The following is a 12,769-nucleotide window of genomic DNA, read 5'->3' as shown; positions in this document are numbered from 1 at the left end:
CAGTAACACTAGGCTCAACTACCGTACTCATTCAAGCGGAAAATAATTCCAAACTTGACACATCCAAATTATTTATAATACTGTTCAACTGGATCCTGTGACACTTCTTTAAGATGTGTCTTTTAAAATGCTTTGATTCCAAGAAAATAATTCTAAAAAACCTGAATGTGCTATAAAGCCATTGTTGGTTTCAGAAATCTTTCATAAACATCAAATCAAAAAGTAATTCTAATAAATCTTTGGAAGGATTGAGAAATATAGGAAAAGTCATTCTTTAAAAAACATTTAAAATCACAAAAAGAGTAAAAAAACATTGTCAGTGATATGGAAGTACATACTGTTAAGTACAGTACTATTTTTTGGGGAAAGAACCGGTGTTTGAAGGAATATTCTTTGCGTATCTCACCTCAGTACCCGCTGGTGAGTCTGATCAACTGCTGTAATTTACTGGCCAGTACTTTGAAGGACCTTTCTGAATTTGTAGAAAATGGTTTCAGTGTAAAAGAAAACAAGGTTATATTTGAAAAAAAAAAAGAATAACGTAAAATGGATTGTAAGAAATCTCATTCAGTCAGCATTAATGTCAAAGTTTTATGGAATGCCTCACAGACGGTGTGTAGGACCTAAACGCTTTCCATCGTGATGAATTTAGACTCAATGCAATTATTGTCATAGGATACACCAGATACACAGAGCACTAAAGCACTCCACTCCGGAGCAATTAAAGCCCATTGGCTCAGCCACTTCTTCATGGCTGTCATTAAGATATTACATGACAAAGTCAATAATATGTGTAGTGAAACTAATTGGTATGAAATGGGACAAACAATCTCTCCTGGCATGGAGAATCTCTGTATGATGCTGTTGAAAGTGTTCATTGAAATAAATAGCAGACCGGTTTATAGCCCGTTACTTGCCGACTCTTTGAAGTGTCATTGAAGACCGCAATTAGCAATGCTATAGATATTTCTCTTGCACCTTTTACATCTCCTAAGCACTGCTGTGGAGCCATGGTAGCTCAGACAGCAAGGGCATCTAGCTCCTGCCTGGAAGGTCCCGGGTTCAATCCCAGGTTGGGGCAAGCGATGAAGCTTGCTCTAATTCCTTCCAGACGGCTCCCAGGTCCACTCAGCCTGCTTTCCAAATGAGTACTGGGGGTTTTTCCTTCCAGGGGTATTAGGCTGGGCGGAGCATAATGCTGACCATATCACCTCCACCTCCAGTGTAGGATGGCCAAGAAAAAGGGTGGCCCTTGCCCCCCATTCCCCATGGGCCTTTATGGCCTGAGAAGGGACCTACCGTACCTACCTTAGCACTGCTGTCTGATTTGAAACCTCAAAATACATTAAAAATTTTTGCTTCTTTGGTGCCTTGCTTGGATCTCAGGCATACTGGCTACTTCTATTGCTATTTGTCTTTTACAGTCTGGTGCTGCATTTTGAGTGGTGCAGCCAGGCGATTCCCCTGCTAAAACCGGATATTTCTAGTGCTATGTGTCTTTATAGGCTTGTGTTGCAGTCAACTAATGCCCCCATAAGATATGCAGCATGAAGGTCAAATGAGGGAAATTCCTGAGTCAGCTATACTCCATCTCTATCCCCAGGCCAGTCCTTCACTGCTCACCATGCAATGGGTAATGACAGGACGTAGCTGTGGCAGAACTCGTAGAAGCTCTCTGCTTTCTCTCCAGCTCGTGTATCTTCAGCACAATATGAGCAAATCCCCCAAAGTGATGCTGACACATCAGCGTCAGGGAAACTCGGTTGTAAATACAACTGCTGGTGGCTCAAATACAGCGCTAAAGCCCTGAAACACGAGCTGGCTACCGTCAGCTGAAGCTGAAAAGCAAGAAATATCAACAACTTTCTTCAGGAGAGATTCAGTGGTTAATGACTGGACTGCATTTGAGACAGCAAGGAAAACAAATCACCACATCTTGATTTGTTTTCTTGAAAGCATGTATTGGCATCTTTCCTGAAATGATTTATTTTTCCATATAGTAACTTTTGTTGGCATTATAGAAAAACAGACTGTTTAGTGACAGAAGGGGAAACCTTTATTAGATAATATTCTTCCTAACTCATTTTGGATCTGCAGCCACAAAATCTCTTGATGATGAAGAAGGGTAGGTTCACTTTGACTACACTGAAGCCCACAAAATAAAAAAAAGAAAGAAAATGCCCTTGTTTTGTCACTGTATCGTTCAAATGCATAGATATAGGCACCTTTTCTTTGAACTAGGGAAGCATACAGTACATTTTAGGCACAGCTGTTATTTTGCACCATAAAGTGTCTCTTACATTGCTGCAATAGGACTTCTTCACTTACTGCTGCCTTTCACCCATTTAATGAAGGACATGAATAATTCAAACCTTAATGTGCCATTCTACAGAATGTCTGAGGGGAGAACTGTTTTGCTGACATAGGGCTGCCACATCAAAAAAGCTAGAATCAAAACACTGTGTTTTCTCTCTAGATATTCCATTTCTTCCTCCTGATAGAATAGTCCTAGTTTATACAGATGACAAAAGTGGGATTGTATACTGTACCTCCACTGTTCCCTGGAATCTGCAGGGATTGTGTGTGTGTAGGAGGGGTGAGCTGTATTGATTTACTTTCATGGTATGTTTTCTAAATTACATTTCATCTGCCATTTCTTCTATAACAGAGATCCAGTAGGGATTTTACTGTAATCCTTCTTCACATTTGGAACACAATAATGCAAAAGAGACTTAGTTTCAGCTATAAATGATACGCAAAGTCAATACTGCTGTGTGCTGGTTGGAGTTTGATTGTTTTGAGAATGATTACAGCCCAGGTCTCTGTGTTTTAACCCAGGAGTGTACAGACAGATGAAGAGTAAGTCCGACACCACTCAGACATTGAACAGTTATGGAGGATCACTGCCATGCACAAGATTAATCTCTTGTATGTGGAAAAATTGCTCCACTATAAAAGCCAAATTGCTATTGCTCTGTGGGCTAATAATTGAGGTTACTCAAGTATAATGGGAAGCAAAATAACCATCCTTACCTGAACAGATGTGTTTACATTATACAACATTTAAAATTGTGTCTGTGTTCAAATATAGTAAGGTTACTTTCTTGCCCTCATCCCATTTATCCTCCTGTTTTGATCTGGGATAGTTCATAAAAATAATTTGCTTTCCTATGACATTATGAATATTGGCATGTTGACATAGCAATTTCATTTTTTTTCCAACAAATACTCTACGGGCTCAGTTATTTCGGTGTGCATCCCAGCCGACTCTGCAAGGCTTCACTCTGAGATGCAAACTGTTACATAAATTATCTGTTGCTGCGATGCCCTTGTTTGTAGGTTACTTGTGACCAGGATTTGAATGAATGGCAAAGTTTATCTCAGACAACCAGAAGGAAGAAAACAGTCATTCCAATGTACAGTTTTCATGTAAAAGTGGTCACAAAGCTGAATTTTAAAAGCTCTTAGCTCATTTTTTAAGTAACAGTAAGAAAAGGCCTTAGCAAGAGGAATACATTTCTTGTCAACTTTCAGTGTCTAGTGCTAATATTCTGCAGAAATCAAGGGAATATCACTAGATAATTCAGATGCTGCAAAAGCAAGAAAGGCAGCCATTTTTAAACTGTTGCTGTAATTAAAGACAAAAATAATTTTGTTAGTTTTTTTTAGCACTTGACCAAACAAAACAAGACTTTTTCTGCTTTTGCTTTGAGAAGCAGTTGTACAGTATGTGGCAATTTGTATGTACATTAGGAAACAAAACCTTTTGAAAACGTTGGAATTGCTTGATTAATAACATCAACAAAACATTTTGTAAACGACATTAATCTTAAAAGCTACTAATGTATGTGTTTTATATACAGTGGATATACATTTTTTATTTTTAAGTATTTTTCCTAAAAATGATCCATTTGTTTTTCACTTAAATACTGTTGGTTACAAGATCTTATCAAAGGTGAAAAAAAGGTCTGACATGACTTGTCTTGATTTCAGCCTTTACATCAACACAACTGAAATTTCAATAAGGGCGTGTAGACTTTTGATATCCACTGTACATGGTTTATCGGATAGTGTGATCATATTTTTTTTTTAATAATATTTTCCCATCCTGAATTCTCAGATTGCGTAAATCCTCATCACAATGCACAGGTTGAATCTGCTCATTGACAGAAATAATGGAATAATCCAGGAGGTGGAACTGTCACTGAAGACTGACCATCAGAGACAGTGACATGTTTTTATGATGTGTTTCACATATGACAAAGTGCTGCAGACATTTACAACTGTACAAAATTTCTTCTGAATTGGGTGCTCAAATTACAGTTGTATGTCTTGTTAGAAACAGTTGGAAAATGGGAGATAACAAATATATTTTTCTCTGTTGAACCTCCCCCTGTTGCCTTATAATCTCCTGTTCTCCATGGAATCCCACATCAAGACTTATCTAAAGACATCTACTGAATCATTCGGTAATTACAGTATATGGCGTAAGGATATGATGTGCACTATGATCATTAAAATAAATGCTAATTGAAATCTGTTTTTATCAGCACGGTTATAGTGTGGGCCATGGGTAAATATTTATCTGCATACAGTATCTTTAGCTAAGACAGAAACAAGTTCTTAGACAACATTTTAATATGCGTATCTGAGTCTGAGCACTCATAGCATGAATGACATAAACTAGCAGTTTAGTACTTGGCAAATCTTTAGAAAAACCAAGGAATAGATGGGTAAGCAAACTAAAGTACTCTTTCGCAACCTAGAGGGTAGTCTAATAGCTTGGGACTTCAAAATATTCTGATTGAAGTCTAAGAATGGATTCCATGCAGCAGTATTGTCTGTATTAATCACATTTCTTGGCTGCGTGAATTGCCCCATATTAAGATTCACCTAGAAGAGATGGATTTAATTTGAACAGCTGATGACCATCCAGGCTATCCATAGACTTGTTGAGCGAGTAGATCTGTGTTATCATGTGCATAAACTATTGTATCAGGTGTAGTTAGGATTTTTCAGTACATGTATGACAATAGTCAGAAAGGTATTTTTTAAAAGAAAAAAGATCAGCTAACCCTGTAATGTTCTATTCCTTTAAAAAAAATACCATCAAGTATATGGCTTCCTATTTGTTTGCAGTAATATTTCCCTCCTGGTGAGATCTGCAGCAGAGATTTCCTGGTTGATGGTCTAAGTGACAGAAAGTGGTCCCAGACATCTCCTCCTCATGTCTTGTGCATATAACAAGCCATTCTGAAGAATCTTATTGGGCATTCTGTCACAGTTTTATTCATGTATTTACCTTTTTTCAGTGCACCTAAATACAGGAGAACTAAATAAAGACAGCTTACACTGAAAAAGCTTACAGTCAAGCAAAACAATTATACCGCTACCCAATATTACCATAAAACCATCTAGGATACACATAGTTATCTGCCTAACTAGGTGAGGTAATTGGAATTCTATCACAGAAATGCCACTGTATAGAACTTTCATATACTGTAGATAGCAATAATTCTAATTAAAATTCTAAAGCCCCTTTTAATTAAGCAATCCCCTAATTAATGAATAAATTAATCAACGCTTTAAAGCAATAATAAAGAATCTACTATGAAATTTATTGACTTTACATTAAATTCCCAATCATACGTTCACAGTACATGAAGTCTGGGCCTGAAAATTAGTAAAAAGGTTTAGTCCCTTAAGACCACCATCTTGAAATATATACATCTAGAACCTGGATATCTGTGTCACTGTTCAGAGATGGCTAATTTACAGAGTGAAACAGCTGTACTGTATGTAGTTTGTTTGACTTTACATGTGAAAGGGCAGAATGAGAATTTGGTAGATAATTCTGTAATTAATATTCACAGCCATAAATCATGCTATTAACACACCCAAATTTAGAAGGATGTGCCTTCTATGATATAGATCTCTCAGTCTATAATGTACATACTGTAGATTTTGCAGATTCTTTCATACTCACTTGATTATACTGTATATATGTTTGTGTGAGCCTAAGACTTGGATCTGAGATTACTGGTCTTGATTTTCTCTGTGAGGGAAAATAGGAAAAACAGCCCATACATTTACTGCATTGTGTATATTTCACAGTACAAGCTTGTAAATCTAATTCCTGGCCATGGAGTACTGTTGATCTTGGATGAGACCAGAACTCTGAGTATAAACTATAAAGAGCAGTCTGGAAAGTGGCACTGCTAGTACAAATTAAGTTTACTTCACTACATCTAGCTTTGAATATAAAGATTGCCTGTAAATATACTGTATCACCAACACATCCACATTGTTGTAGTCCAGCACAGGCATTTTTAAAATGGTAATTTCATGACATATACTGTATTGACAAGTGCACTTTAGAATCATTAAATTATCTTTTACAGCTTTGTATGGATTTAGCACAGCAGGCTGATCTGTATACAGTATGTCTGGCAAACCCAAATTAGTAAAAAAAAAAGTCTTAATCATAATAAATGGCAAGTTTTCAAAATCACTGAATAAAAATAGCATGCATATTGTCTCCATGATCTACTAATCCACTGTAGTCCACTATTTTTTTGCCCTGCAAAGCAGAATGTTTTGGGGATTTTACAGCAAGGTAATAAAGACTTGAATCAGATACTGTACCTCAAAGGAGCATGTCTCCAATAAAAGTGACTAAATTTAATAAATTCGTTTCACATTCAGCATAATGAATACAAAAAATCAAGCTCTTGCAAGCCCTCTGAGTTCAGACCTGGTTATGAAATATCATTAATGATATTTTATCATAATAAATTGTATGAAGGTTTAACAGTATAAATTGGCATTAATTACAGTTTTCTTACAGTTTCATAATGGATTCCCCCCAGTTTTTCTTTATCATATCGCTTCCCTGACGATATTCTCCATGATTTACAATACTCACAACGATAGAATACCACTGAAAATATAATGCACAAACAGGAGGGAATATTTCTTGTTCTTCTATATTATGTTCTTTTATATTATACTGTTGATTTTGATGTTTAAAGAGGATAGCCTATACCAAACAAAAATGATACATAAACTAGATCAACACACTTTATGAATGTACAGTATCTTGTTCTGAAAATCTGCCTTTTATTTTTCCAGATCTCCATTTCATAGAGCATATTAATCTTCCTTTTAGGAAATCCAGACAACTGAAGCTAGGAATCAGTCTTCATGTATGAACCCTTGACCTTTCACATTTAGGGGGCTGTGTTAGAAAACGACTTGCCACAACCTCACTATTTCTGCAGGCACACTGTCTTGAGAGCATCTACTATGTTTTATTTTCACAGCTGTAAAACTGTAAAGAAAGGTACTGTTTCCCAGCGAATCTACACAAAGGTGCATCTTGGAATATATTCAAATGCTGGGAAACTGTGTAATTGCTTTTTATTTATTTTGTAAACCACACCAATTCACCTCGTACACATAATAAAAAGTTGTTTTACAGATGCAAACATCTCAAATAATAAAGTCATAGTACGCTAATAGCATCTAAATATAGCTGTCTCCAATTGGGTATCAGCAAAGTATACACTGTACTTTCCTTCTTTTGTTGCTGATAATTTCTGTGTGGTTTAGGGTACAACTTTAGAGGATTTTGTTCCATAGTTTGCTACAAACCACCAAAGCCATGCTTGGCTCAAAAACGGAAACCTCACTGAAGTGTGGTTTCTAGTCTTTACTGCTTTTCTTTTCTTCTATCTCATTTCACAGCGCACCAAAAGGGCAACCTCAAATTAGATAGTAACATGAAGAAAAGGCTAATAATAAAAAACAGGAAGTATTCACCCCGTATACAGAATGAAGAAATAAACAACAATATAATGATGAAAACCAAAATGTAAAAGTACAAAAATGTCTACGTCCCTGTACTGGGAAGAATTATCTCTTGCATCGGCTTTACATCCTTAACAGGATTTTGTTTGTGCTTTTATCGAAACCATTCTGTTCTCGTAAACACGAACGTGCTGAAAATCCACCCCATGTCTTTCTCATAAGCAATTCATTGAATGAATGATATCAAATGTATATTGTCTCCTTACAAAATTGATATGTTCTTGTTCTAAACTTCCAGAAGCAAAGCTGAGCACACACAATACTAGGAAGAAGGGTGCAAACTGGATAATCAGACAAGTCTGGGATGAGTATATATAAAGTATTTTATTGTACATTATTTGAAATGTGGTTTTTTTTTCAAAAACTTAACTTAAATGAGAGGCTCTGTTCCTCACAACATGCAATAATGAGTCAAATTAAAATATAATATCCTCACTTTTTTAATATGACAGTAGGAACAGCAGTGTAAAGTAATGCTTAGGGCTCTGGACTCGTAACTGTAAGGCTGTGTGTTCAGATCCTACAGTAGATACGAGCTACTGTTATACCCTTGAGCAAGGTGCTTTATCCCGATTGCTCCAGTGAAATACCCATCTGTGTAAATGGGTACAAATGGAAGCTGATTAGGATAAAAGCATCAGCCAAATGAACAGCAATTCCACATTATGTTTCAGGTATCTATCTTTCTTCCACATTGAGAGGTTTGCAGTAAATGCAAATAAAAGACGCTAACACTGCACAAGTCTGTGTATCTGCAATTCAGGTGCAGAAGAGCAACCGTTTGATTTTATATTCAGGTGAATACCACATCTCTCTATTCTTTATGCATTTAACCCCTTATCACATCGAGCACTCAATCGAACCGCATAGAATGACGTAACTTGCAAACAGGTTCTTATTATAAGGAACAACCCCTAACCCAGCCCCACTACTAATAAACCCAGCCCTTTTGTTTCACCTCCTCGTTTCAATAAGAGCCACATGGAGAAAACAAGTGCTTACCAGCTCCACAGAACCATAGTGTTTCCTGCTGAATTCCCCCCGCCTGCAGCCCAGATCTTCAGAGGCAGAGCTGCAACAGAAACGCTTCATCAGTACGGTACATAGCTAGCAGCAATGAGCATTGCTCGGGAATCAACCACCAGTCACCATTCACCCTAATGAGAGCAAATCATTTTCATTGCAGTCAAAAAAAAAAAACAAAAAACAAGGAGACTATCTTCGGAGTGCTACCATCCCAGGCACGTATCCTCCGGCAGAATCCTCCGCTGGGATGAGTCTGCATTCAAATCACCCTGGGCTGCAGCTGAAATGCCCCGGCTCTTTTTGGAAGGGAGGCCATGATTAAATTAAATATTAAGTCATTATGTGATCGATGGCAGTCTGCAGGCCAGAGCAGGCTAGTAATTGCATTTGAGGTCCTTCTGAAGCAGTCAGGGAGAGACAGACCCTGCCACTAGCTTGTCTTGCTGATACAATAAAATCTACCACCACCCTCAAAGCTTTAAATATTTCTTTTTTCGGCAATATGTCATTAAAGCAAATCCCCTTGCACAATGTCTATCCAGCTTTTATTAGAAATGCTCAGTTGCATTAAACTATTAGGCACGCAAGCTGATATTTCTCTGTACAATGCAGCATGCATGCAGCAGAATCTACAATCACACAGTGACATCATGACACTGAATGAGACCAATTCAAAATCTGTACTTTTTATGTTACTACACGTATTTCATGCATGTTTGAAGTAATGTAATCAATGGAAACAATCATTTTCTCATCCACATACTGTAGCATTGGGGGGATTCCTTCCATATTCCATAGTCTTCCGTTTGTATAGGGTTATTTTATATATTTGCGAGCACAGACAATATCTTTGATATATTATTCAGCTGCAGTTACGATACATGATCTAAATTAATTCATTTCTAAAATGTTTGATCCTCAGCTCATCAAGAAGAAAACGTTTCAAATAGCAAATAACAAACTGATGCGAACAAAAGGGCATGTTTTTTCTTTTCAATGAGATTTTTTTTCTTACCCCTGACAAGATGCCTGTGCCTCAGTAAATTTGATGAAATTTTAACTGCATTGTCATTTGCATGCATGACCTATTATTTCAATCAAACACTACATATCTGATACTAAACCACTTCCTGACAGATAACAGGACTCCAGGAAGGTTTAATGTTTCTTTATGTTTATTTATATTTATGAACACTAAAAACCTTATAAAATGCATGTAGAGGTAGCTTTAATATGTATTGGAATGCTCTCCCTTGTATACAGGAAAACAGCATGCTCTAGAGTCTGTTCTGGTTTGCCAGTTCAAAATCTAGCTTGGAGCTATAATGTTAAATTTAAATACCACTCTTTCACTGTAGTGTGTCAGTGATCTTGTAAATGCTTGTCTGACAGTAGCTAGACTACACCTCAGTATGTTACTCAATTTAACCTTAACTGCATTTCGAATTGATGATTTAATAACAGGAATGTACAACACAAATGTCTTACAGTCAATCAAGTTTAATTTTCTCTTTCTTTCATTCAACCATCTTATGTACCCTCATAGTCCTGTTAATAAAATCACTAACTACTGGGTTTTGTTTTCTAGACCCTAATGATCAATGACAAGTAGTTTACCAGTGCTATTCTAGGTATTTAATAAAAGAACATCACAGCATAGCTTACTATGCAGTTTGAAACAGAATTATTATACTGTGCAGAATTAGTGCAGCATTAAGCTGCATAATTTTTAAAGAGCAAAGATCAACATTGATTGTATGGTGCACAGAATATTTAGATCACATGGAACAAAACAAATAATCCCACAAACTTTATTATTCTGGCTTAATAAGTATTTTTAATAAGACAAAAATAATATTGTTAGCATTGTCCATATTACCCATAGAAAAATGTGACATTTTCTTGGAATTGCATTAAAAGCTTCAAAAAGGTTTCATGTTTTTTTTTATAATATACAAATGCACAGAAGCACAATAATATTACACTGTTTTCATGGTATACAGTACATGACTGTCAGTCTCCTGTGTTCTCTTTTATTAGACAAGCAGACATGTGAGTCCCCAGTAGCCCAATACTGGCATGTTTTGTATTGTACAAACTTAGCAGTGTATTCAGGGACTTCCGGACACACAAAATTGCCTTTCTCTAGACTCTACCACAGGGATCCTTCTATCTTTTGTAAAGTGAGTAATTGAATAGAGTTGATTTTCCTTAGGATGTCATAGCAACTACATATAGAGCAGGCCACCAGCATAGCTCAGCAGATTTCACCCTTGTTGAAATTCTAAGCGAGATCCTCTGATCAGGCCGATTATAGTCAAAGACGATATCAGAGCACATTTTTGTCCCCATTATCATGCAGGTTTAAGAAATGGAATATGGAAATCTAAATGACAGGAGTTAATATAATAATGGCTGTAACCCCTATTCTTAAAAGGTGACAACAATACTAGAAAAAACAAGACAGTGGAATGTTTTAGATTAACTTTTCTGAGACAACATTTGGTTAGGAATACAGTACAATATCTGTGTACCATTTGCTAATGATGAGAAAATGTAATAATATTAATCCAATTCACAGGAAGATTTCATTGAAAGCAATGATAAATTACTAATCAAAAACATGTATAAAAAGAATAAACCTGAAAATGTGTACCCCATTACTTTTGAAGGGTATCTGAGTTGGTGTTAATAAGTATAGATGTCAACATACTGTATAATACGCATTGTGGTCTGCTTAAGTGACATTTGTTTACTAATAAACTCTACTTTCTGGATAAGGGCATGTTTGTCCTGAAAAATAGGCGCTAATAGAAGAATTTGTGGGAGTCTGGAATAAACTGCCCCACCAGCTTTTTAAACCTCTCTCTGGGATCATTCGAGAAATGGGATTCTGGGGTCAATTAGCGTCTAGCAACCAAACCTGTTAGGTACAAGGGTGAAGTCAAAGAAAATGAATTGGCAGTTGACCTTGCTTCAGGAGGCAAAAAGACTTTTATTTTTCAAGACAGTGTGATTGCATATCCACACACCTCTGCCAGTGAACCAAGAGGTTATGGGCAACCTTGAATAAAAATGGTCTGTCGCTGAACCACCCCTTTACTGCCATTTAGACTTGAGCAACATCACTGGAGCTCTAGCCTCCAAGATACAATCAGATTAAACGCCAGCAAAGCAAGGTCAAGACTATAAGGTGGGTGGGACAACAGTTCCTGAATGCACTGTACTGTAGCCCATGCTGTCAGTGAGCTTGCATTTTCATATGGCATAAAACATGACTGTCCCATATTGATTTATGCACACTGCTGACATCAGTTACATTCACAGAAGTGAGGAGTACAGTATGTTGCATTTGTAACTATTCCATGATTCACATCGAAATGCGTGCAAAGAATAGTCTTCTAGTGCCAGAATATTATTTCAATTTTACTGGTGCTTAGACATTAGCTATCATGTTTGTTTGTGGTGGTGACAAAAATCTTTCTGCTTTCTATCAACGGAGAAGACCTGCGTAGTCACACTCCAATTTGGACTGTATATGCTCATAGTTGAGCATTTATAAAAATCACTTGGCATACACCTTGCAAAACCCAGACTTTCTTAGATAATGATTCATACTCTACCACAAGACACATCTATAATGTCTACTATAGTACTATACTGTATGTGGTCAGTTGATTCAAACCAATCCTATCCTGGCCATTATTCTGCATGGCAACAGACAATGGTTACCCAGTGTCTCACACACTCACACACTCTTCTCTGTCCTTTTCAGAACTTTTCTTTTTTCTGCATTGATTCTCAACCGGCAGCATGTACCATATTGTGTAGACATTCTCTTACGAATGCCATCTGGTTCGACATCTTCGCCAAG

General features: G+C 36.8%; 1 protein-coding gene across 1 annotated transcript in view; it reads right to left on the bottom strand.

Annotated features, from left to right (window-relative positions):
* Positions 1–12,769, bottom strand: part of garnl3 (GTPase activating Rap/RanGAP domain like 3) — a 141,102-nt gene that overhangs the window by 98,814 nt on the left and 29,519 nt on the right. Inside the window, exon 2 of the mRNA XM_088940390.1 lies at positions 8,872–8,941. Coding sequence (XP_088796516.1) covers positions 8,872–8,941 — 70 coding nt within the window. The remainder of the gene's footprint in view (positions 1–8,871; positions 8,942–12,769) is intronic.

This window comes from Atractosteus spatula, chromosome 23 (genome assembly GCF_055471065.1).
Source record: "Atractosteus spatula isolate fAtrSpa1 chromosome 23, fAtrSpa1.hap1, whole genome shotgun sequence".
NCBI lineage: Eukaryota > Metazoa > Chordata > Actinopteri > Semionotiformes > Lepisosteidae > Atractosteus > Atractosteus spatula.
Note: the sequence above shows the minus strand (reverse complement) of the source record. Positions and strands in the feature narration are given on the sequence as shown.